The 27672-nt window shown below is 39.4% G+C and overlaps 2 protein-coding genes across 3 annotated transcripts in view; one reads left to right on the plus strand and one right to left on the minus strand.

Moving 5' to 3' along the window:
• Positions 1–119: 119 nt before the first annotated feature.
• Positions 120–9039, minus strand: LOC139959931 (protein Njmu-R1-like). Of its 2 annotated transcripts, XM_071957873.1 has the most exons (10): positions 8880–9039; positions 8323–8421; positions 7859–7984; positions 6119–6267; positions 5384–5439; positions 4406–4522; positions 3908–3972; positions 2765–2955; positions 2202–2370; positions 120–988 (listed from the first exon to the last, which is right to left on the minus strand). In XM_071957873.1, exons 1-10 carry the CDS (start codon positions 8966–8968, stop codon positions 835–837), a joined length of 1215 nt encoding a protein of 404 aa, XP_071813974.1. In that variant the 5' UTR covers positions 8969–9039; the 3' UTR covers positions 120–834. The 2 variants fall into 2 exon arrangements, with proteins under 2 accessions (XP_071813974.1, XP_071813975.1); XM_071957874.1 differs by lacking the exon at positions 8323–8421 and having other exon boundaries at positions 8880–9034.
• Positions 9040–13133: 4094 nt separating this feature from the next.
• Positions 13134–27672, plus strand: part of LOC139959932 (netrin-1-like) — a 62045-nt gene continuing 47506 nt past the window's right edge. The window contains exon 1 of the mRNA XM_071957875.1: positions 13134–14826. Within this exon, the coding sequence (XP_071813976.1) occupies positions 13821–14826 (1006 nt within the window). The 5' untranslated portion in view covers positions 13134–13820. The remainder of the gene's footprint in view (positions 14827–27672) is intronic.

A 27672-nucleotide genomic window follows, 5' to 3' on the forward strand; every position in this document is an offset into this window, starting at 1 on the left:
ATCTAAATAAACACTAACAGATAAAAATGGATGAGGAACATGTAAGAGAAAGCCTCATACAAAGAATGGGAACTTTTTTGATGGCAATAGCTAGTGGGGGTAAAAAAAGGCTTGATTCATTTTGGTCCATCGAGCACATTTGAGATCCAGCTACTTCACTTCGAGCAGGGAATGGCAAACTTGACAATAGTAACAGTCCTTCAACCCTTGTATATTGCTTGTTAAGTTCAAATTTTATACCTCTGTCATGTAGGTACCCTTCAAAATAATTTTTTCCCCACAAAAGGAATGGGGAGGGGTGTCACTCCCCCAGGCCAGGACAATTTGTCCTTCTTTCTTCTGTTAGAAATATGGTTGCTCTACTATTACTACATTGACTAAACCTCTCCAACTGCATGAGATGACAAGTCCAATGCAGGTGAGGGGGAACCCCTCAACTTACATCATCCTCCCTGCCACAACATCTACTCTTGTCATTTGATAAAATACGGTAACCCTAGCTATACTGCCTAACCTTATTGACGAGGTGACGATCGAACCCACCACTTAAAATATCTATCTCGAAATATCAAGTTTAATATTTCTCTCTACATCCTTCACACAAAATATTGGAGGTTAGTTAGTTCTATCCAGCAGGCCCACTTTTACACATTCTCTAAATACACTGGCTCTTTATTGGATAAGCTGTTTGCTAACAGTTTTGTTGCATTTTGACCTTCAAATAATACACAGTTTTGATGATTGATTAGAATATTGACTGGTTTGAAAATGCTTCTCCTCATAGACCTTAGTACCAATTTTTTTACCTTTTCCCCAAAAGATGAAAGTGATAAATTAATCTTTCCTGAAACTATCTGTGTCCTTTATAAAGTCTTCCAAAATCCTCAGGACATTCTGGGTGTCTTTGACCGATACAGAGTTATCGTCTTTCCATATCTGTCGTAATAATATCGCTCCGCTCCCGCAGTCCCGAAGAAACGTGTAAGCTCTGAGGGGTAACAGGAACCAATGAATGATCAAACAATGTCAATATCGTGAAACGGTGACCTTAGAGGTCAGGTGATTCACACTGACACAATCAGGAGGTCATAAAAGAAGAAAACTGACTCTCTATAATTGTTATTACCTTCAGATGCTATCTGGAAATTAACCCCAAAACTGAAGCAATGTTTCAGTCCGGTGTAACATGGGAGTTACACAGTTACTGTAAAGAGTGTTAAACAAATATGTTGTTAGAGAGTTCATGTTGTTGTGTTGTCAAAGTCATGTTGATTCCACCCTGCAAGTACCCTGTTTCTCAGAAACAACATAGTCTTATTTCAACACACCTCAATCTTTGGGAATAATTAGAAGGGTCAGAAGCACTGGCAGGGTAGAACCTTCGATTTGCTACCATTTTGGGACTTCCTACTAATGTCTGAATTGCAGTTTTGGCAGTTAGCAAACAAATTTAACCAATAGTTTGTGCTTTCATATACAGTTCAGGGAAAGACAAACAATCACTTGCTTAATTACAACTTCAGTTACTTGTAAGAAGGATTCATGTTACGCAGTAACCAAATACGCTCAATGCTTTGAGATACAGCCTTTAGTTTTCCTGTAAGGAGCACAATGACTTGTCCATTCTGAGTGTATTTTAAGTCATGGATCAGTTTTTGACTAAATGATGATCCTCTAAAACATATTACCAACAATGCATTATTAAATTCAGTTACCTGTAAAGCGTACATTCAGAATACTTTAAGTCATGGATCAGTTAGGACAGTTGATCCTCTAAAACCAACTACCCACAATGCATTATTAAATTACCTGTAAAGCATACATTCAGAATGTTCAAGTCCTGGATCAGTAAGGACAGTTGATCCTCTCAAACCAACTACCCACAATGCATTATTAAATTCAGTTACCTGTAAAGCGTACCTTCAGAGTGTTCAAGTCATGGATCAGTTAGGACAGTTGATCCTCTAAAACCAACTACCCACAATGCATTATTAAATTCAGTTACCTGTAAAGCGTACCTTCAGAGTGTTCAAGTCATGGATCAGTTAGGACAGTTGATCCTCTAAAACCAACTACCCACAATGCATTATTAAATTAAGTTACCTGTAAAGCCTACATTCAGAGTGTTCAAGTCATGGATCAGTTAGGACAGTTGATCCTCTAAAACCAACTACCCACAATGCATCATTAAATTCAGTTACCTGTAAAGCGCGTAATGATCGTTCTCTGCCTGTCTTACTAGTCTCTTGAGGGTGTTCAAGTCTTGTATCGTCTTCAGCTTAAAGTCTTCAATGACTTGCCTCAGATACGCTGAGCTGGATGTGTCTTTCAGCATTGACACTGCCCACTCATCGGCCAGATTTGATTTTTCTGAGAAGAGAAAATGTTATATGCAAACCCAAGTCCAAACAATCATCTCTACTAGTTCTTAGTTGCTATGTTGCAACAGTGCTTTCCAGCGTAACATCCAACAATGGTAATCAACACACGCACACACAAAATCCATATCACATTCATTTTGCCTCCTGCAAGGAAATTCAAAATTGTATTCTATAATGACTGAAAGGCTTTTGTTAATAGCAGCAGAATTATCAATATTAGCCATGTGGGTGTTTCTCATCTTTGACCTTTGATATCACATTAATGTTAGAACATTGCTACCTGAATAGATGCATAAATCTTCAAAATTTCTTCAACAATCTTATATCTATTTCCTCTAGCTAGCACAGATATATCGTATAACCCTCGATGGTTACATGCTCACCTGCATTTTCTATCTTGTACATGTCGCCCTCTATCCTCAGTACTGGCTTATCGCCTAGTGCAGAGGAAGTGTCGCTCGAGTTTGACGAGCTGTTGACATCTAAATCTATCAACATGCCTTCTATGTTGCTTGTTGCATCGTTGTCAGCCCCCTTCTGTAAAAGATCGGACAAACTGCACGCCTTCATGAATCTGAGGAAACGTGACGAGAAAACATCAAACAGTAATAGCTTAATGAGCTTGTCTGCATATTGAAACAAACAGGAATAGCTTAATGAGCTTGTCTGCATTTTGAAAGAAATTTCCTACCTTCTTATTCATTATCCAGACAGAGAATTTGATATCTCAGAAGATATTACACAGTACAAGCAGAGGAGGACTGGAGCATAAATTGCAACACAACCGGCACAACCAGTACAACCTGTGCAACCGAAACAACCAACACATTCGGCAAAACCGCCACAACCAACACAACCGGCACGGCAAAACCCCCACAACCGGCACGGCAAAACCGCCACAACCAACACAACCCGGCACGGCAAAACCCCCACAACCATCACAACCGGCAAACCAACACTATTGGCACAACCAACACAACCGGTGCTACCGGCACAACCCGGGCAACCAGCGCAACCGACACAACCGGTTACACTGAAGCATTAAGACAAGCGGTCACTATTGGCACCTCGGACAGAACTAAGGATCTTTCACAACCAAGAGTATATAAGCTTATTTGGCAATTCAACCTGACGGCTCCTTAGGCAACTCCAGCACCTTGGATGGAGAGCAGCACCAGTTCCCAGCCACTGAACTGCCGAGCACAAGGCTTAGCAATGGTTTGGTTGTCTGACCAGACATTCCCCAATGTTCTCTTCAAAGTAAACCTTTTGAAAGTATTTTGCTAAAATATGAATTTTTAATGCATGTGTCAAAATGACATAATCTTCACGTAACAATGAATACTATATCAAAATTAAAAGACTAAATGAAGTACTATTTGCAATGAATCCTGATTGCAACGCTTGCTGATGTCACCTGCACCAACAAGGAATACTTTCACGACTTCCACAGGTTACAATTTCCATATATGGCGTAATATTTAAACCTATTTCATAGAGTTCCAAACTACACAATAGAGCCTCACTTCTTCACATCTTCTTTTGTTTGAGTGGTAGCACCTTGAATGTCCAAATGACTTTCCATTAATGCCTGCAAAAGAAAACAAAAACATCCAAAAGTCTTTAATAAAGAATAGATTAAAAATCCAATAAAAACTGAATGTACAGGCAGATTCTGGCATATAACTGTGTTCACATAATTGTAAATTACAAACTGATAAAATTTTCAAATGTGTTTAACATTCAAACGAACAAATTAATGGACCAGATAGACAAACAACTTAAAACAGACACTTAAAGATGATCCAGTATGAGCCAAAGCTTTTAGTTTACTAACATTGCTATAAAAAAGTTTTCAGAAGGACTTTCCTCAGGTTGCTGGCCTTCCAAATTATTCATGTACATTAATGAGTGTTCATAGACAGGTAATTAAATGTCTCATTGGGAGAAAACTTTTGAGGTAGAAAGCAAGATAAAAAGTTGTCTTGTAGGGATAGGGCTCAATAAGGATCCTTTCAACTTACTGCATTGATGAAGTAAGCAATGTCCTTTTGGAATCTGTTCACGCATCGGCAAATATACTCGGCGGATTCAGTGAACCACTTGGCAAGGTAAGTTTTTATTCGGTCATTGTTCAATTCCTGTAAAAGAAGCGTGAGAATGAATGAAGAATTTAATATCTAATTTAAATATTACACGATTGGTACAGTATCTCATGCTTTGACCATCTGAAACAAAAATACCATTGTCAAACTTTTTTTTCTTATTTAACATGAGTCTCTCTATTGCTAATTGGCCGAAAGTAAAATGGGCAACAAAGAAGGAACATGCTCTGAGTTTCTTTACCTCTCATTGTAGCTTCCCCACCAACTGGCCTATTGTAATCTGGCTTTAATATGTCTTTGGTAAAAGTTTGTACCATATTGGGACTTGAAGCAAGAAAGGTCTGACAGCAAAATGTTTTGTTTCGCTTTATTTTTCACATAAATGATTTGTTCTTGGGTTAGATAGGGCTCAGACTTTACCTTAAAGCAGGGATTCCCTAACTGGGGTGCATGAACCCCCAGGGGGTGCATGAGTCCATCTCAGGGGGTTTGTGAAACGTTTTGGAAAGTCAAAACTAGAGCACTTTTTGTTGAACCAAAATCTGATATATCATATAATTTAGTAATGTACAAAAGTCGTACCCATAGACAAACTCTTTTCGGTTCATACGCAATTGTTGCCATAAGAGTACCATACCTTGCATTTTTCATTACATTATTACACTATGAACTTGATCTTTTACGAAGCACTGTTATGCGTATTGTAGTATAATAATGACTCAGATCGTGTCTCGAAAAGTTGTGGGTTCGTGGGGGAATAAAGTTAGGGAAAGCCTGCCTTAAGGGATGTCAAGTTTTAAAAATAGGCCAATGTCAGTATGCGTATTCATATGGAGATCATGCATGGCAATTTTAAAATGGCAATATTGGATCTAAATTTCAAATGGCTTTGCTTACCTTTTGATCTAATAAGTAAGATGTACCTTCGCAGTAGGCATCTAGTTCTGGTCGAAATATGGGACAGGAATTGTTAAAGCAAATGATACAGCTCATGCAAGAACTTTCTAGTTTACATACATACCTACAGACACATATCCAACCCAATGACATGATCCAACTGATAGGAATTTCTTATTCATTAAATCACTGAAAAGTGTGAAGAACTGATAGAAAGGAGTGGAATCTAACTATTACCTAAATCCTTTCTACCCCTGCCCTTTTGTTTATCAAACAAGTAAATGCCATCTACATAATTCACTAACCCACCTGACTAATCAAGATATTTGTTTTTCGAAATTGGTTACTTAAGGAAAACTGATGAAATAGTTCTGTACACTGCTAGTTGAAAGAAATAAAGATTAACTGAAGCGTTTCATTCTCTATCACCCTGTAACTACGAGGTTTGCATATTTAAATGAGCAATTTCATAATCCAGTCACTAGAATCATTCAATCTGACCCAAATGTTTTTCCTTAGACATCCTCCTTTTTTTGCTAATATCATGACAGATTACCAATAATGCAAACTATTTTCTTTTTCTATTCTTAAGAACACAAAGATTAAGAACCTGTTGACAATGCAAGCGAACATTTGCTTTTCCTATTAATTTTTTTCTGATGACATTGCATACCAAACACTTTCTTTGACCATTTGATAGTCTTTCATGAAGCAACTGAACAGGTTGCAAAGGATATATTTCGAGTCCGGAGGACGGTGAGCTGAGGAAGCAGATGACATATTCTTGAGATGTATAGAAACTACCGCCCGTTCCATCTAGTTCTGCCTCTAAATCCAAGCTGGTTTGTCGTAACAAATAAAAATAACAGGAAACCTCTTCCTCTCTACAAAAAAAGGAGAAAAACTTATGGTGGAAAATATATATTATTGAGTTTTCTCAATAGCGCAGGAATCTTTGTCTTTTTTTTTTCTTTGTTTTTATCATGATTTGCTTTCGGAAAATGGCAAATATTCAATGACTTGAAATAACTGAGGTAAAACAACAAAGAGATGAAAACACCCTTTAAACATTTTAACTTACAATAAACTTTTGAAATTATCTATAAATTTGAATGTTTGTAATTTCATACCTGTGGGTAATTGTTTGGGAATTCAATTCACATTTTCATGACAGTAATTAAAAAAACCCAGCTCAAACTCCTTTGAAAATACTTTGATTAGGCTCATTACTAAGGTCAAGAAATACTGTTTATAGTTCCACATGTTGCTGTGATGACGTGGCTTAAAATCAATCTGTTGAGACATCAGTACACCACAGAATGTGCACATTATGCCATTCCCATAACGTTCAGTCTGGTAACTCTGATAATTACACACCATTGTACTTTTCTTCCAAATAAACAGACCACTTACAGCATCTCAAGCAATGGTGGGTCAATTGTTTTTCCAGGATGGATGTAGTTTAGTATGTACACATAAGCATCAAACCACAAATACATACAGATATACTATTTATATCAGGGGTCGTGCAATTATAGAGAGTATTTTAACAACAAACATTTTAGTCTGGTTTAGTCGTGTGAGTCAGAGGGATCTAGGGAAACTACAGTCAGTTATCAGGAGTGCTGAGAGTATAATTGGCACTAGTCTACCGTCCCTCCATTCACTATATCAGGAGCGAGCACTGAGGCGTGTAGATTGTATTATGAAAGATCATTCCCACCCAGCATTTGTGCATTTCAATGTCCTTCCCTCAGGAAATAGATTACTAGCTTTAAGAGGTTCGAAGCGTTTTACCAACAGTTTTTATCCATCTGCAGTGAAGATTTTCAATGCGCATCATAGTCGCTAACTTATTTATCACTCCCTGTATCTTATGTCTTATTTGTTCTGAATTCTGTTTTATTTGAATTAGCGCTCTGGTTATCGTACAAGTATACATTTTATGGTTCATGCCGTACATATTTCTCATCATTCGTACTTTTTTACATCATCACTTTTATCAAAATGTTTTTATACCATTGTCGATATCCTACCGGTATTTATTACTCATGCAATATCACTTTTTATATGTGTTTCATTGTTATGCGTTTCAATTTCATGTCTGTTTAAGGGCTCTTGTGTTTGAACAATTTCCATTGTATTTTTATGCATGTGGCTGAATAAATCATCTATCTATCTATCTGTCAGAGGAAATCAAAACCTGCCTGTGACCCCCACCTTAGCAGCATCCACAATCACCATCAAATTTCAATCTATTTTTTCAGAAATTCTGTAAAATAACTAATATGCCATACATCTTACAATTTAATCTAAATCTTTCCACTCAATAGGACACTCTTACTTTCCCTCCCCACTCCAACACATAACTCCCTTAATGTAACCAAACCTTCATTCAGTTCATTGTCCCAATACACTAGGCCATGGTACCTACTTTCAAAGGCAGTCCATTAAAATATTTCTATTGATACTCACCCTAAATGTAGTTCATTGACATTGCCACTGCCTCCATAAACAGTTCCTTTAGAGAGCTTCTTGGATATAAAGTCTCTGAGGACATGTTCCTCTTCTGTGGACAAATCTGTGACGATTCTGCTGAGGCTGTTAAGCAATGGGATACAAGAAATATATATATGAAATGAAGCTCATTTGTCTATACTTTTCTTTTCCTTTTCTTTTCCTTTATGAGTAAACCGCTAGGCATCAAATTCACTTCATTTCTAACATCCCCACCCCTACCCACAACCTCCGTCCTTTCTTGTTTATTCTTTACGCTCTCCTTGTTTTCTGCAATCTAAGTACTCCTTAACTGCATACTTCAAGACGTTCATAATGTTATGTTGATTTCATGATCAAATTTGCAAATTAAAATCCTTTCCTCAAAATTATTTTGTGTCTAAACTTTACAATTAGTTAGTTTTAGAGTACAAGTGCTCCACCTGAAATCACTGTTTGAGGTTGCTTCTCTTTGCAAGAAATCTGCTACTGACGTGGAAGCTCCTTTATCACCCTCTATGTTATCTGCTTCTTTGCTTGGTCTGCAAAAGGTAAAGAAAAAACAAATCTGTCTTTCTCTCTAATCTGGAAGTGAAAGGTCAGTGCTTTATGGTGTAGGCCTATACATATAGTACTCTAACTAGAATGAAGAAATGCTTTTTCTTTTCTTTGTGTGATTCTGTCACCCAGAAGAAAAGACACCACCTCAGATATTAGGTCCTGTGCTTAAGAAAGGTAACAAGTGAAACAACGCATGTGAAATAAGCATGTGAAAAAAGAAAACACGGAAGCTTCCATTGTATTGTTTCAGAGACTATCTATCATGTATCATTAAACATTTGAACCATTGTTTTCATTGCAAATATAAACTATTTCGCGCAACCGATACTATATGAGCCCATATGCTTCTCGAGAATAATATGTTTCAGGAGACATACGAAAACGTAAAATGGACAGAAAATCACGATTCTTTATTAAAATTTTGTTAATTTGACTTTACCTGTTAGCATGGTATGCATACAAAGCATAATAGAGTGGTTGCAAAGGAGTTTTCGAAGAAACCAAATTAGAAGTGTCTGTCGTCGCCATTGCATTTACCAAGTGACCAGATTTGTACAAACGAATATGCCACGCATTTCCTCTAATCTACTTCGCATAGCCCGATAAATTCTTGGTCCCTACACCGACGTCCGTCTATCCGCCGGGGTACGTCCACTGTCCGCGAGAATTTTGAACGTTCATGTCTATCATCGTTGGCACCGATGCAGTATAAAAATGGTACACTATATCGGATAAACGGCGATTAAATCAAAACTGCTAGCCTGTAGGTTGGACTATCACTGCTAATATAAAATGACAAAATTTCGCCATTCATATACTTCGTCGAAAGACACGGCGAAATATTCTAGACTCTTACGAGCTGAGTTCATGGTAAATATATGGGAGCCGACGGCCACGGGGAGATATCCCGTGCTCCCCCCCCCCCCCCCCCCAATCCCCAACAATGTTACTGAAGGTTGTCCTTTCGTAGAAAGCCTTTTCAGGTAAGTTACCACCCCGTATCAACTTAAATTCCTTCACGACCCAAAACATCGGAGAAATGATTCATGTGTTTTATATTCACGCCCCGGTAAACAATTGGAGGGAATAACCTGAAAAGGTGGTTGTCCATTCCAATATTTATTGTAGCGCGCGTCAGCGCTGCAATATTGGCATTACTGGCCAATAAACGACACCTACATGACTAGATGTTGAAGTTTGATATAGTCTCTGTACATTTGCAGTTTCAGAGACTAGCTGCGTAGCCAACTTATTCTGAGCCTGTCACGGCGCTCACAAACGCCCTCACTTTGTAGTTACCTACATGACTATTCTCCCTGGTGTGTTGTCCGCCCAAAAAATTAAAACATGAACAACCGAAAAGTTGTTCCTAATAGTAATACTGCAAGCACTCCACGCGCACTACAATACTGCGTATTTGCAGGCAGATGCAGTTCTAGTTGCTAGGGAGTTTGCTTTCTGTGTCAAGAATAAAACTCTAACTAATATAAGATGGTAATGACGTGGTACCAAATCTGACCATGGACTATTTTTTACTGATGTTGAATCAACGGAGAAGCACAATTTCACATGAACTTAATATAATAAAGAAAAACCTACTGCTAAAGTAATTAGTACGGTAGGTAATAACCTCCTCAATAAAAATATTGACTGTGCGAGAAACGCCACAGCACTGCAACAAAACTCAAAGATGAATTGCTTTAGTCCAAACTTTTGGACGTTTTTTAAAAAACAAAACATATTTTATAAGAAAATTTAGTCCTACATAGAACTTTTATTTAACTTCTTTTCTTTACAAGAACCTCTGCTTGATGGTAGTTGCCAAGCTCAAGATTCTGCAAGGTTTAGAAAGTTTCTCATTGTATAATCAAGAAACGGTCCTAAATGTTGTCCAATCACCTTCAATTGAGCTATGAATTAATATGCCCCCCCCCCCAGTTCCATCAATGAACCCTTCCCTCGCGGGTTTACCCCTGCTCGAAATTACCTCAGATAAAACCTCGGAGCGCCCACGTATGAACCCAAATCCACGATCTAATTGGCGGTCCATATAATTTGAAGTTCTTGCGATTAATATTCATTTAACCCACCTGAGTGGAAAAGAAAGTCCTGCGATCATTAACTTCATATGATTGTCCCTGATTAATGTTCACCTTCTGAATTATCATCATCAGTTTCGTGACACAAAGCCTCCTCGTTTACACGGAATCAGTGGCGTGCGCAAAGGGAGGAGGCAGGGGCTATTACCGCTCCCCTCACCATCGTCAGTCAGGCGGGGTGATTCAGTTGTGGGATGATAGTTTACATTCAGTTGTCGCAGAATGAGACCACTACTTCGGATGTATACCCCTCCCCTCACCTCACATCACCTCACACAAAGATTCAATTGATGGTATGTATTGGCATAATTTTTTTTTACTTTCAACGATTTACACATAATTACATACTTTCATAGTGTAACTATTCTTCAGAAAGCAACATTTGACGTTGAAAATGTTATTATAGTCGCATTATGCGTGGAGAAAAATATTCGAGAATTTTCTTAATTACAAAGCTTTGAGACCTTATTCTTTCAATATCCAGATTACCTTTCTTTTAGAGAATTGAATATTTCTCTGATCAATGCGTCACTTCATTCCAATTTAGTTCTCAAGGTTCTGGTTAATGGCGGTCACACTACAAGCGCTCAATGTACAATATTTCACTCTACTTTTTACAACAGAAATGGAAATTCACTCTTCCAAACATTCATTCCCACTGGATCCTCTCAAAAAATTCACTGTTTTTCTCGCTCTTCATAATCGCTTGAAGCTTATTTTTATACGACCCATGTGATCCTAAGATATCCCCCTACTCCCTCCCCCACCCCTCCCCTACCCCTTACCCACCCCATAGCAACATTTCTTACATCGATCCACCAGGGATGACTCTGGAGCCACTGATTACAGTAAACTCCACAAAGCGAAAAATTTACTTCCGCATCACCAAACTGAAAAAAGGAAACGCGCCCTCTTGTAGCAACATCTACACTTGCTGTCATTATTTTTCCACTTCCAAAACTTTTTGAGTTTTGCAATGGAGTTTTGCAGTTCCCAACACGGCGGCTGAAGAAAAATATAGGCTGTACGAGGGAACACAGAAAAAAAGGGGGGGGGGGGTTAAGGGTGTGTGTGTATGAGTGCGGTCATGATCTATATGTGGTGAACTTGCCGATGGGTCTCACACTTGATAATGTGAACTGTGTCCTAGCACAGAGCACGACATGTGTTTTATTCGCTACCGTCGGAGCGGAATCTATGCAGTTTTGAAGTAAAACTTCAATTTTCAGTTTGAAAGAGTTATAAGGTCCCAGTGGTGTGATTTGTGAAGATGTCATCACTATAGTACCTTATGATTTCTTTCCCTTTGGATATATTTATTTTTCATTAAACTGGTTCATTGTAACCCTATGGATATATAGGTTACCCCCTATGCAAATATCTAGCGTTTGAAAAGGTCCAAAATTGAATTATAAAGTAAAATTGATTCTTGGTCGATGTTTGAGTCACCTGTAGTAGAATGGTTAAGATTGGACATATTTTAGTTCTGTGAAAAAAAATTATGTTTAGAACAGAGGATGGTGATCAATCTTTTAAGTAAATAAATTTCTCGGAATATATTCTTTTTTTAATTTTTTTAAAAGTATGTAGTAAACATCACGATAGACTACACATTTCGCTGGATTAACAACATTTTATACGTGCAAATACTGTTCAACATCATGGCATGTACATCTTCCACCTTAATGTATATTAAGTAAGTATCCGCTTTTATTTTCATATTCCAATCTTAACAACATATACGTTACGCATACAGAGGCGTCACTATAGTCGGGCCGGGCCCAAGGGATAATAATATCACTGGGCCCCATTTTTGCACTTGTTCATATTTGTTTCAGAATGTTTATGAAATGAATCACACGTGGAACTTTAGACGAATGGACTAAATGTAAAAGCTATTAAAACCGACTAAAGCCTCTTTCGTTTTGAGAAAAAGAAGTTACTGAGCCAAGAAAAACAAGCATAATGTAACCATTTGCATGTTGTAACTAAAAGCCTACTTTCCCTCTGAAGCCAAAAGCTCTTTTTGTTGCCGCATCGAGTACCCACCAATTTCATAGGCTTATCCGCGCAATTTGGAGAGCACAGGAGAAGAAAACTTGATCACTTGGCAGAACAAAACACTCAATGATCCTGGTTGTATACGAGAGGATTGAGTCCTAATTAATGTCCTTTGTTATGAATAATGATGCTTTTACCCCATGAACGGACAACTCCACTTTACGTCATCTCGAGAGGAATTAAACGGTCTACTTAACACGACCTGAACCGTTACGCCCCGCTGATAAGTCCTCATGGGGTACCGTAATCACAATCTTTCTACCTCTCCGACTGATTTCTGAAGAGATTGTCGTCATTAGGACCCGACTGCACAGGTAAACCCCCTACAGGTAACAGTAGTTAGCATCTACGCGTACATTGTGTATGTGGAAGTCTATACAATATAATATACACACGCCCAAACCACACTCACTACAGATAAATCTGCCAAGTATTCGAGGGGAGCCATTTGATTGGACAAATACTGACGCATGCGCTCTACTCACATCTGAACTTGACGCGATCAGGGAGCTCCCGATGTGATAGCGCAAGATTAGAAACAAGAGTTTGGTAGAAACATTTACAAACTGCCAGTCAATATATATGTGTATATATACATATATATGTATATATGTCACCTCTTTGCCCGAGAACAACCATTGTTTTGAGACGCTTCATTTAGCGTGGAAACATAACGGTGCTTACACATTCCGATCACGACACCTGTGCTATGTCAGCCTGACGAGCCAATGCGAGAAATTTTGTCTGCCGATGTTTTCAGAAAGATCGCAGTCGTGGTTGAGATAATAATCACATTGACGAAATTCAAGTTCAAGCACGGCACGCGATCAAAAGTTCGGTAGCTATAAAGTTTACGGAAAAGCTGTTTCCGTATCTTTACGAATCTTAACGAGGATTATATACGTTTATAAGTTTGTCTTTGTAAATTTCTTTTCTTTGAGTGGTAGGAAGTCAACGAGAGCGAGAAAACGGAAGAATAAAAGAATACTTTCCTTTCTTCTTTAAAAAGGAACATTTGAAGTGAAAAATCTTACTTACTCACCGATCTTCAAATTGCATTTTCTTCAATTATTATTCGAAGAATGATTCGTGTGGACCAGTAAGGATAAATAGTGAAGCCGAAATTAAACCTTCTTTTTTTGGAGGAATAAACAGTACCACGGAATCGAAGACGGAATATTTATAGACTGGATAGAGTCATTTAAATTCGGATTTTCATAATGGAGACATTAATATGCGGTCTAAGATTATCGGTCTTGATATCGGTCTCTTTCTTATGGTCCCAATTAGCGACGGTCCATTGCAGCCGCATGTCTTGGTACCTCTCACGGCAGGTCGGCCACGATCCCTGTTACAACAGAGACCAGGACCGGGCTGTCCGTTGTATTCCACCTTTCACTAATGCCGCCTCTGGTAGGGAGGTCACAGTCAGTAGTACCTGTGGGAGCCCCCCAAACAGATTCTGCGCTCAATCTAACGGGAACGAAGGCGAACGTGAACTGAACTGTTTCATCTGCGACGCGACGCACCCGAAAAGGCGCCATCCTGCCGAATATCTGACGGATAACCACGACACCCATAACTTAACCTGTTGGCAGAGCGAACCTTTCCGTCAACCGGACGAAAACGTAACTCTCACCTTGTCGCTGGGTAAAAAAATTGAATTGGTCTACATTACGCTGGATTTTTGTAATAAACGTCCAGATTCGATGGTGATTTACAAATCGCAGGACTATGGGAGGACGTGGTCACCTTACCAGTTTTACTCTAGTACGTGTCGACGTACCTATAACCTGCCAAAGAATGGCGAAATCACCAAGGCCAATGAACAACAGGCGATCTGTAAGGATCCCCAAGAATCGGAACGGTCCCTCTCCCAGATCGGATTTAACACACTCGAGGGAAGACCCTCGGCCGGAGATTTCGACATGAACCCTGTCCTTCAAGACTGGGTCACTGCTACCGACATCAAAGTCGTGTTTAACAAAATTCAAGAAGGCTCGGAGAATGACATCGAGTCATCATATTACGCCGTTTCCGACTTTACCGTCGGGGGAAGGTGTAAATGCAACGGGCATGCCTCCCGCTGTCTCTCGGACGACGATGGTAACTTGAGTTGTGACTGTAAGCATAACACCGATGGGCCCGAATGTGACAGATGTAAACCTTTCCACTACGACAGGCCCTGGGCCCGGGCAACATCGAGAGAAGCCAACGAATGCGTCCGTGAGTATATACACGTGTTTATTATCAACTATGGTATAGTGGTGGGCTTTGTAGCTATATATGTAGTACTGAGACTATTGCTAGTGGTACTTACTTGGATGAGAACAGGCGGATAACTAGTACTCACGTAGCACCAATAGTGGTACTTGGAGAACTCCTACTGACATATGCTTAAATTGCTAAATGCCAAATGCATATTTCATTAGCTAAGACTGTTTTACGCTAATACACCACCTGTACAGCTGGGTACTTTTCGTTATTTGTATGGTCATTTCTCGAATATGTATGACCATATACCTGAGTCCCTGGGGGGGGGGGGGCAGGATTAATCAAAAGAGGAGGTGGTGGGATGCAAGGAGACGATTATCGGTAAATACCGAAATCACTGTACATAAGAAACCGTCAGTAAAAAAAACTGCCCGCATGTAGCTTGCTTATGTTTCTTACCACTTTGTACCATTATTTGAGCAACATAACGTTTACAGCTAATTATTACGGCCGAAAATATATCAGAAGAGGAGGCCCAACAGCCCTCCCCCCTCCCCACCCAAATCCCTTCTCTGGATCCTCTGCGCGTCGAGGTAGTTATACCAAAGCAATCCTCTCATCTATTTGTATTGACAGTTAATTGACACAGTTTCTTGCGAAGATAACATTAAAGTGTATAGACAAAAATCGTGTTAAAGGTCAATTGAGGTTAACTTCACCGTTTCGTGTTAAAGCCGTTGAGAGTTTGTAACCCCGATAGATTCAAAGTTGTGACAGTTGTCATGTTTTCGACCCTCATTCCTGTATCACATTTTAATAAGCTAGGCTTTTCAGGTTAACATTAATCTTATTGCAGTTTTGTCTATACATTTGATCAATGTTTTTTTCTTTCACATTTTCATGCAATGATTTCAGATAATCTTTTGCCAAAAAAATATGGCAGTTTAATTGCAAAAAGCGACCAACTCATATAGCCTGCATTCCTGTGCAAGTCTCACAAGTGAAGCGCGATATCGCTTTTCTTCCCTCACAATTATATTGAACAGACTCGGCTTAAGTCGAATTGTTTCGTTTTATTTCGTCTAACAAGTTCCCTGTGAAAACCCGTTACTCACACCATGGAGCTATAAACAGAGCTCCATGCTCACACAATCAGTTCGAAACTTCGCTAGACTTAGTAATTAGTGATAGACGCTATTCTAATTATCTGTGTAAAGATGACAGCCGATAAGCGATAACAGAAAAGTGCGTTTTGTGTGTGTTTTTATACAGAGCAGAAGAACTGCGGGGTGGGGTGGGGTGGTGGTGGACCACGGCGGGGCAAGTTAACTTATGGTTATTTAGCTATTGATATTTAGTTGTGCTACGGGTATTATGCTCTGAATGTTATGTAACAATACTGTACAATCACACATACCGTAGTGAAGCAATTTAAGCTTATATCTGTACTGGTAACAGCGTATAGGCCTTACTTCAATTGCTGATATGTTTCGTAAAGTATATTTATACTATTAAAACTTATCGCAGGCCATTGTCAAAATTTCATTTGCAGGCAAATATAGATTAAGAGTCGTCAAATGAAAAATAAAATAAACTATTTTGGTGACGGAGATGGTAGGCTAAATGAAATTTATATTTTATACTTCGACCGCAGGGTAAACTTTTACTCAAGATAATATCGCTAAGATCAGTGGTGAAAATTATATCACTATTTTTACATTTAAATCCACTTACTCAAACAACAATGTCTCAAGGAGGAAGGAGACGGGAGGGGTGGGCATGGGGAGGAACCCCTCTTATACTTCCAACGTGACTGTCAGGCAACCTTTATGCCCCAAGACGAACTCTGGCTACGGACATTATCTTATAGGTCACCATGCCTTATACGTTACCTCTAGCATATGTATAGGCTACATAGGGATTAGACCTTTACTGACACTTACCGGACGTAATTTACGGAAGGATTATGCAATAAACCGCACATTTTCTATCGTATAATTCATAAAAACTGCTTACGATAGATATGCACAGAGCGCAATTTATCAAGAGATAATATTTTATAACAAAATTATCTAAACTCGAAAATGTCAGCAAGCAACAGTCCTTCATAATTATCTGGATGGAAACAGAATGCTGTTTGGTATAAAGCAGATTTTAAATGATTCAACTGCGCATGCGTCTTTCATAGTTCCGGTTCCCGCCAGATTATACGCAAACACAAGCACTGTGTCACATTATTTTAATCATGTTCCGTAAGAAAGTAATAGGGAGTAGTTCATCTGCCTCCTCTTTGGAGATCGATAAGATATCCCCCTTCACTAGTACTTCTTGCCCCCTTATCCCCGCACCCCCTCCCTTCACACCCTTCTTTCACACCCTCCTTCCTCCCTTCCAAACATCACTTTTATTTCCTCATGCACATTTCAGTTCTTATAACTATCGTTATGTTTTGGAAATGAAATTTGTTTGAATTGCTACCAATCTGATGTGATCATATTAACAATGGTCTCCACAGTGTCTCATATGATGATAACTAACAACTTCAGTAAAGAAGTCGAAGGGCAAAAAAGAGGGGGAAAAATCAACTTTGCCTGTGGACAAACTTTGGCAATATTTTACCGTCATGTTAAATTCACCCTCGGATATTTTTCCGAAACAATTTTGACTGTATCATCTTTCATGCAGTGTCTGAAGTCAATTGAATTATGCCAAACAAAACAGTCAGCTTTTTCTTCCGTTTTTTGGGTTAAAAAGCTTAGCAGGCGTTTACTTTATTTTACATCCATAGGGTAAGTTTTATCAGTATAGGGCTTATAGTGAAGTATCATAAATTGCTATTACTTTTTGAAAAGTATTAAAGTAGCAAGTAAAAGTGAGAGGTTCTAACCGTCCAAATTATTCCTTAACATTTAGAAGTGTTTAATAAGATAAACGTCTCAGTGAGCAAAGCAGGTGACTCGAGATTGAAATCTGAACGCCAGTGACCATTTATTAGACCATCTAGCATAATGTGCCATTATTACCATAATATGGCGGCAATGCTAATGACATTAAAAGGTGAACAACCCTTAACAAAGCTGTTAAATCACAGCTTATTATTTGTTTCCTCGACGTAAAACACAAATTGTTTTGTAAAATATTTACCGTTCTTGATTAACTGCCATGTTTGTACGTTCAAATGTCGCTAGAACACGTATTTTGTAAGTTGAGCTATTATTTTAGGTTTTGTCACAAACGGCCGACCATATATATACGTTCGGTCACATTGATCACATTTTTGTAAACAATTTTGATCAGTTGATAATAAGCAGTTCACCTCCCAAAGGCTTAAATTTTCTAGTTTGAAGAATCGTTTCCAAAACACTTCAAAAACAATAAATATACACCAGAGGGGTCCCGACATCCTCTTAGACACATCTGTATGAAATTGCTGGATGACGAAAGAAACAAACAAAAGACAGACAGAATAAAAAAGATGATTTAATATCCTATTCAAAGTTGTTAATATTTTCGTTGCGTTGAGGGCCTCAAGAGTAAATAACCCACACGATCCATAAGACGCATTCCTAAAGCTTTACAATGTAAACACATATCTTAATGAAAATAAACTTAAAATCTTCATATCCTCGCCACTATAAAATATCCCCCTTGTAGAACTGACGTGATAAAGTTCTCGCTCTATACAATCAATTTTAAATACAGCGTTTTGTTCCTGCAAGAACTTCCCGTGGTCCGCGTAATCATAAATTAACATCATTTGTGATGCTTCTCCACACAAGATGATCCTATATGTTCCGTGGTATAGGTAAGGATTGCTATGTGTGGGATGGGGGAAGGCTAGAGGTAGGGGGTTCTTCGCATTTGTGCGAGACTGTATATATCAAATATCTAAATAACTTTAGATTTGTTGTTTACAATGGACCACTTTGATTGTCTTTCAAATGACACATCTCAATGGCATAGTTAGACTTCTTTTTTATTGGAATGGGAACAATGCTCTTCTGAAGGAGGGTGCGGGGGGGGGGGGCAGGCGGAGTATACCGTTCGAGTCTAATTCTAAAAACAAATCATATTTTCATGACAATTGTTTAAACGGGCAGACAAATGGGGGAAGGGGTGGCGCTAGGCCCGGTCTTTCTTAGCTATGCCACCCCGTGCAAACACCACTCGGCCCATTGAAAATAAATATGATGTTCTACATATTCCTTGATATTCCAACGATGGGGACAAACAGTTTAAATCATTATTATCTGTGAAAAAGAGAATTGTAGGGGGCTATATAAACACTGAAGATACGGTACACCTTGACCCTCCATTAACAGTATACTGCAACTTCCTGAAGTATTTCTAGCATAGTTTCGACAGAGCAGAAATTCTGTTTGAAATGAACTCGATGTCTAAACATGACAATCACGTCTTATTACTTCCGTTTGATCGTTGTGAGGGATTACCTGTAGTATTCAATGCACTTTGTAGTTTTTGTGTTTTACCTGCAATTCTCCGTCAGATTAGATTAAGGATTAACCTATTTTCTTTTTATATATATTTTTGTTACTGAAAGCTAACGCGAACTGATCCTATACCTGTGAATTAGAGTCACTTTTGGTAAAACACATCAAAGACTTACACGCAAGCATTGAGCTGCGTATAGCTACTATATGAGATGGTGGACATGGAGAGAAAAACGAAAACATATTTTCGATAGTCTTACAGTCTGACACAGTATAGAGCAGGGGTGGGCAACCTTTTTGAATGAATGGGCCAGATATAAGGAGTGAACAATTGACTGGCCGCACCTATAACCAACGACCTGCTGTTGATTTCAAACCTTTGATTCCGAGGACTTTCAAGCAATATGGTGTGTGTACTTAATCTGTATTCACAAAAGCATAAATTCCATACAGTACAGTCGATAATTAATGGGGATAATAGGCCTACCTAATCACAGCATCATGAGTCAGCCGATTATTTCTAAGCAGCTATAGCTCGTTTTTTGTGATGATGTAAAATAAATAGATTTTTTTTCTTGAGACATTTCACGGGCCCCAAAAAAATCACTGGCGGGCCGCATGTGGCCCGCGGGCCGTAGGTTTCCCATCCCATGTATAGAATGATGTTAAATACACAAACGAAGGAGGCAGGGTAACAAGGCGAGAATGAACGCGGAAAGTAGCCATTGCCCACGTGAACATCGACACAGACCGTTTGACCGTATAAATAACACAATGAGGTCACTGACTCTTGTGGAGTAACCCTAGGGCAAGATCGTTTGATTGGTAGCCATGAACCCGGCCCCGAGTCACGTGATGCGGAATATATATCCCCTGCTATTTTATAGTCCCCATGGATAATTTCTGTTAATTTCTCAATTTCTTTTCGCACAAATGCGTTAGTTTATATGTTATAGGCAGTGGCGTAGGAAGGCACTTTTGAGTGGGGGGGCTGAAGACTGATGGCCGGCCTGGGGGAGGGGTCTAAGGGGAGGGGGTGTCCCCCTCCCCTTTGGAAATTTTGGCATTTCTAGGTGGCCTCAGATGCAATTTGGTGCAATATAGCACACTTCAACACCCACTCCATTTTGTAAACTTAATTTTGTATTTTCACCTGGCCTTAGATGCAATTTGGTGCTCCAAATGAGATTTTTTATCTCATTTGGAAATGAAAAAGGGGTTTTCGGACTTGCGAAGCGGGGGGGGGGGGGGGGGGGCGGAATGATACTTCCGCCCTTCCACATTTTTCACTGGGGGGGCTGGCGCCCCCCAGCCCCCCCGGTTCCTACGCCCTTGGTTATAGGCCTATACACGATACATGAATATGGTTTCACTCCTTCGTGATAGTTATAATAGTAAATGTATTTATTATTAATCGTGCTTACAATAATACAACAACAACTAAAACATGTTATTTTGTGATTCAGATATCGGTATACCGGTATGGAATCAACCGAAAACGTATCAATACCGGAAGCAAAATATAACGGAATAAAACACGAGAGAGGTTCCAGTGCATGTCAACCACTGTGTATATGTTGAAAGCCTGCCAACGTGTGAAATATTTCACCGATAAATGACAAACCTTTTCTGCGGTGGCGTTAAAAATATGATTTACTAGTAGAGTAAAGAGACAAAAACTCTCTCTCGCTTTACATGATCGATATTAGCGTGTTTCGCCAAACATTTATCAAGTCCAGATAAAAATACATAAATCCGAGCGGTCTCGACCTTATAATAAACAACTGTTGATTAACATACGAAGATACCCTCATGATGTCTTCACTAGTCCCTGCTTCCCATTCCTCCCCCCCCCCCCGCCCCCACTCCACTCCACCCCATTTCTATTTCACTTGTCATTCCTTTTTTTCTTTTTCTTTCTTTGCACCACCTTTGTCATACCTCTATGATATCGTCACTTTCCTGACTGGCACCATTCGCCCCTCCCCCACCAACCCCTTTCTTTTTCCTCCGTCACTTCTTTCTTATCAAACTTTTTTTTATCATTTTAATTTTGAATTTATTTTTGGAACCATTTTGTCAGATTCCACGGCCGTCAACTATTATTTCTCGGGGTTTCTGAAACCATTGAGTCCGTTCCAAATTGTTTTGCTTTCTTTTTTTTCATGGTTGCACCCAAGTTTATCAGATAAAACCTGTCACACGATTTGATTACAAAAATACATAGGCAACGGTTACCGTATGTCCCTGACGTTTCCACAAAGCATATACGATATACCGTATTATATTACTTGATAAAAACGTCCCTGACGAGACAGCCCCGTTGTCTCGCCATCCATCTACTCGACAGAATTCCGTCTTCTAAAATAAACCCCCAAAAAACAAAAAAAACAAAAAAAATTACAAAGATAATTATAGATGTGTTTTTCTAAATGTATCAACGATATGTGGCATGAGGTCTGATGAAAAAGCCTATTTTCGCTGAACTCAACAAAGAAGCATATTAGGTTAATTAACGTTAGGTCTTGGTTGGCTCCGAAGTATGACGTAAATTTGGATCATTATCGGGTAAAGCCAGACCCTAAATTATCTCTAAACGTCGCGAATATTTAGGGTTTTTATACCCCTAACAAGTAACCATGTAGTCTTAATTCTTGCAGTAGCGTTGCGTCTGAGACCACTGTTCGTAACCTGTCGTGACGTGCGGAATGTATCTAACTCGGTTGGAAATTTGATTTGTGGGGACCTTCCATGATGCGATTTTGTTAACCAGCAAAAATTAGAATGACCTTATACGGCATTTATACTAGCATGAGGTTAGATCTTTCAATTGTGTACAAATTTTTTGTTCATTTTACAAGGAAATGCCCTTATTTTTATTATGTTTTGCCAAGTCACCGCACTACACTTTGGGCATCCTATACACGTAGCCTATAAAGCTCATGCACACACGATGTTTGGACATGCATATGTAGTATACACGAAGTGTATCGAGAATAGTACGTATACCGGTATTTGATATCATTGGTATATTTTCGTAAAAGTATAATTATGTTATTTTCCACAAAATGTCACGTACAGAGGACATCCATACCATCGCAACATGTTATATGGACTTGAAACCGAAGCCATGAAATAATAGCGCAAATATGTTTAGGCTATAGTTGGGCCTATACACTTGTGTTGGAGAAAATCTCTAAAATTGATTGAACAATTATTAGTATCTCAATGATTGAACTTAAATGGTATATGAATTGGTTCAAATGTCAGTTAAAATTCAAGGTAATTATGGTGAGGGGAGGGAAGAGAGGGGAGGGGGGTGCGTCAAAAGCCAGGTCGGGCCCCATGGACAACTGTATCACCGGGACCATTTTTGGAAGTATCATTTTCTCCCCGTATATTACGAAAAGGAGAAAATCTTATTCGTTATGTCATATTATCCCGGCCCCGCCTAAATGACCCCTGGTCAACTTCTTGTCCTGTCCTCCCCCCCCCCTCCCCACCCAAGATGGTGTCTTGGTATACTCTATAAGAGTTAGACTTAACAATGTACCGGAACTTCACCCATGCGGTCGGTTCCAAACTCCCCGGCCTAATAAGTCAATAGGTAAACCTTTAAAAGTTTAATAAAACAAATTTAGAACCATAAATCATATTTAAGATGCATTTTGATCTTCTTGCGGGTAATGGTTCTTGTTATTTTAGTACCCACGTCACGTACGGACGCGGTAACGGATGAGTCGCATCTTTCTATATTCCTACTTTTTTTTGTTTTTTTTTTATTCTTCGATTGTGGACCTCCTGTGACGGCCATTGTGGAGACATATTTTTTCTAAAGAAAAATAAAAGTTTTAATTTATTTTGGATATAAAAAGCGGCTAATATATCATGTCAAGTTTGTACATACCATAACTCGAATGGTATTGTATCAACAAAAAAAGTATCGTCAGGTTAGATAGATGTATATATTCGATCCAAGTAAAAGCTTTGTTAAATTTGACTTGCTTACAATGTCAAGAGTTAATGCCCGTGTGGTATATGTATATGCATAACTCGCTTCAACTGTATAAAATATGGCATTATTGGAGTATGGAACGCCAAAAAGGCTAAAAAGGCCGAAAAGATTGTAGTCACAATATACTATCGTATATATATGCTTTGATTTCATCATAGTATGCTTTTATATCATCACCGTGTAATTTAATGTCCTCATCGTGTACCCTTGACCCCTTTTTGGCGTTCCATAGTTGAAGGTCCGTCTGTTAATAACTGGAACGTTCTATATGATAAGTCATACGCCTCGCCGTCACTCAGCGAAGGAAATCTTGGAATTATATAACTTCCATCTGAAAGATCTACGTCTTGTTACAAATTTATTAAAATGAAGAAGAAGTAGAAGCATAAGTAGGCCGATCGGAGACCTCAAAACAGGTGTCATTCGCCTTCCTCGAACCAAAAATGATAAAATCATAATTGTCCTACATATATAACCTATAGGCCAACAAAACTAACTTGGAGCAATTTTTCTTCTTACTTTTTTTTGTTAGTGTTTCGAATGAACCAAACCCCAAAAATGTGTCCACGGAACACTATAGGTGGTATGACGTAGAGTATAAATAGTGACTGCTGTGTGAAAAAGAAAATATTCAGCTTTCGATTCAAAAGATATGTAATAGATTTTGCGAAATCTCTTCGAGTAACCTTCGTTTTTTTTCCGAGGCGGCAAGCGAGCGAGTATATACAAAATCTCGCCAGTTGTATTTGTAATCTGTTATAGGAAGAAACATCGAAATGAGACTTAGCCTATTTCCGTTACTGACAGGGGAGCATAAACACACTGTAGTTACGCAGGGAAGATCTTAAACTAGGAAAGCATAGATATCAAGTTTGTTTCTCTCGAATTGAAACAAAATTCCATTTAAGCGCAAAATAAATTACAATAATTTGACAAAACAGTAAGCAGTAGATATATACTTTGCACAGAACCGTGCATAAAGATACTGTAACGCTTTCCGCTTCGGTGGTATGGTGAAGTACCCAGTTGGCAATTGAGGAAGGGGGTTGTAGAAAGAGACTCGAGGACACCGTTGAAAAGAAGTACACTAACAGTGCATTATGAGTTTAAAAGGTATAATTAGGTAAACAATGTACCTGCCGTACATCTTTCGTAAAGCATGATAAACAAATAATATATACAGAAAGTAGAACAATAAAACCTAAACACAATAACAAGGGCGTCATACAGGAACTAGCCCTAATATGTAAGCTGCCTAGCAGCGCAGCTAACTATAGGCGCTGCGTCAAAGACAACGCAGGCACAACGCAGGCTAAACTATAGGTACTGCGTCAAGGGCGACGCAGCGTAAGGACAACGCAGCGCAGCTAACGATGAAGTTCGGTCAGCCCGCGAACCCTACGCTGCGACGACCTTGCGCAGGCACAAGCAGTTACGCAGCGCAGCTGCAGAATGCATGCAGGCACAAGCAGTTACGCAGCGCAACTGCTGAGTGCATAACTTGACCCTCTGCACAAGCCAAAAATAATCTAAGTCCCTAAAACAACATACAAATTCGGCATAGATTCTGCCTAGCAAATTACACTAAATATATCGCAACTTAATGTCTAAAATCGCTCCTTGCACGACATTATAAATACCCCCGTAACTGTATAGAATCCTATACACGATTTAATTAACCAATTATGAAAAAGCCAGTCAGATTGACAAGCGCCATAGCCCAATGACAGCCGGTCAACGGTCTCTACAATACTATACGAATATGAACTAACCCCGCCCCACTGTCTATGCACCCCTAATAATTAACCGTATACTAAGAACAAAGGAGGCCTTGTCCACCGGACTGTTTACACAAAGCCCCGGCAGCAAGAACCAACTTCCGCAGCCAGCAATAAACTGATACTCAAGTTACACAAACTAGAGACCTCCTAGCTGAAACGTTACGTAAGAAACATTTTATAACGGTTAATAGAAAATACGTACACACGAGAAAATTAGGTTGTTTTCCCGTAACACTCTTCCCACCCAAGATACAAATGCGTCCTCGCATTTCTTACCATCTAAAACATGAACTAAATGTGTAACCTAAATCAAAATGGAATACCTCGTAAATCGAAACAACGGAATACCTATCAAGTGCATAACCCGCAAAGTAAACGTTCACGTATTCAAGAACAAACTTAACATTCAAATGTTACTTAACGAGGTAAACAAACATAAACAAAGTAAAATAGCATGTACATGAATAAAAATGAAAGGTATAAAAGTAAACATAAACAAAGAATTTGAAAAAAATATAGTAAAACTTGTTTGATTAAAACAAACTCAATAGAAGAAAAATCAATAATAAAAACTTAAATGTCGCACGGTAATATACATTTCGTAATAATGTCTGACTATGACGCAATCTTGTGCAGAAACTACTGCTAACCCACTCCGCCACACCTGACAGACAACAAAATAAACAACGATAAAGAATAACAGCAACACAACAATTTGAGTGTCACCCATGCAACGCTTAAAATACAGCAAGATAAAACATTATTTTGATTTAACTACCCCTTCCCGCCAAAGAACCAAATGCGTCCTCGCATTTAACGGCAAAATTGAACAAAAATCAAAATGCAAGTTACAACTACAACAGCTTATTAGCAATATGAATACAATACTGACCTGCATACGGTCCAAACAGAACACATGAATGGAAAATATTCATAAACAAGTAATAAAATCGTCCATGTTAAAGTATAAAAACAATAAATCTTTGAGTGTCCAACTGTCCATGAACAACTAGGAAACATTCAACTTCGTGAAAAGGAAATGCCGTAGCAGAGCGTCCACAGTAAAACACGTAAAATATAAGTTACCGCGGTCCACAGACAATCAAACTGGGTGGTTAACTAATTAAAACAGAAACGAGTAGAAGTGGTTTGTGTGGTATTGGTATCGCTGAAATTTCGAAAGTAATGTAAGATAAAACCGCGATTTTCAGGCAGGGAAAGATTTTGCGTAGTCTTGTTGCTTTATCCGCTTCACCTCTCAAAGTGGACGTGTGAGTTACATTTTAAGCTTTATGTTCAAATTTGTCGACCGTTACGTAAATTTGTCCGTTCGGCAAGACTACAGTAGAGATTCGCTCGCTCAAGTTATTATTTCGCAGGCTGAGGTTTTCTTCGGCGATGTTTAGGTCGGCTGCTTCTTTAGCTCGTTTAATAACACGCAGTGCGTTTTCCTCACCATCGACTGTCGAAGGCCGCTTCGCAGGTGACACCTGTGGGGTGGGGGGAACATCCCTCTGTTGTGGTTCGTCCGTTCGTGGCAATCCATGTTCAGAATGCGGTGTCCCAAGTAGTTCGGACAACATCGGCCACCCTGGTCCGTCAGTTCTCCGCTGGGGCCTCGGTGGGGATTTGAGGTGGGGAACGGTAGAAGTCGCTTCACCGGCACTAGTGGAAGGCCCTGCCAATGCATTTGTAGTTGAATGGCGGTTACTCGCATGGCGAGTTACGTCCGCTTTCCTCTCCGACGAGTAGTCGCATACGTCACACTTAAACATTTTCTTCACATTCCCGTGCTTCTCACTATAGTGTCTCTTCAGTTCGGTAAGAGAGGGGTAGCGCCTCTTACACACCTTACACTTGTATTCAGCGTCGTACAGGGAAGACATCGTAAAAACAAAACAATTAAACACAGTGTCAGCTAATGGTCTGGCAGTGTTGATAGCTCCGGAGGTGTTGGTATGAGTGAAGTTTTTAAACAACGGCCTTCGATGGTAGGGCGCTACGTGGGTATCTTCCCCAGCGGGATATCGTCCGGTGGTTAGGACTTCCCTCTTTTGTTTATGTTTTCCCGGGGGATAACTTTTGGACAAGAGGTGGTAGAGGTGATAGTTTCTTCTCCGTCTTAGTGCTTTCGCAGTTCCTCTATAGTGGGTACAACCAGGGGGGTTAAAGACTGAGTTTTCAGTGGTTTCAGTAACCACAAAGGTGGATCGTCTCCTACATACGGTTTTAGGCGGTTATGGTGTACAACGGTTGGTTCCTTCTTAGGTCCCATCTGCACTCGATATACAACATCTGTTAGTTTCTTGATAACCCGTCCCGGACCGTCCCATCGTTTCTGTAACTTGGGAGACACGCCTTTCTTTCTTTTGGTGTTCAAGAGCCAAATTATATCTCCTGCTTTATAGGTATGGGTATGTACAGCCTTGTCATGAAACTTTTTCTGCTTCTCACTAGAGAGTTTCAACCGTTTTCTCGCAAGTTCATGCACTTCGTACAGAGTTCCCTCTAGTTCTGTTACAAATTTCGGAATGGCTGTAGAAGTGGGTCCGACGCCGTCCGGTGGTGGGGGTACTGTGGTGCTGAGTGGGAGTCCCAGTTTTCGCCCAAG

Source organism: Apostichopus japonicus, chromosome 19 (assembly GCF_037975245.1).
Source record: "Apostichopus japonicus isolate 1M-3 chromosome 19, ASM3797524v1, whole genome shotgun sequence".
Classification (NCBI taxonomy): domain Eukaryota; kingdom Metazoa; phylum Echinodermata; class Holothuroidea; order Aspidochirotida; family Stichopodidae; genus Apostichopus; species Apostichopus japonicus.

Excerpts from the sequence above, each read along its gene's own strand:
- LOC139959931 (XM_071957873.1), bottom strand. The coding sequence starts at position 8,968 with ATGGCGACGACAGACACTTCTAATTTGGTTTCTTCGAAAACTCCTTTG. Across the intron at positions 8,422-8,879 it reads TATGCATACCATGCTAACAG|ACCAAGCAAAGAAGCAGATA; the intron begins GTAAAGTCAAAT and ends TACCTTTTGCAG. Across the intron at positions 5,440-6,118 it reads GTCCTCCGGACTCGAAATAT|TTCGACCAGAACTAGATGCC; the intron begins ATCCTTTGCAAC and ends CCTGTCCCATAT.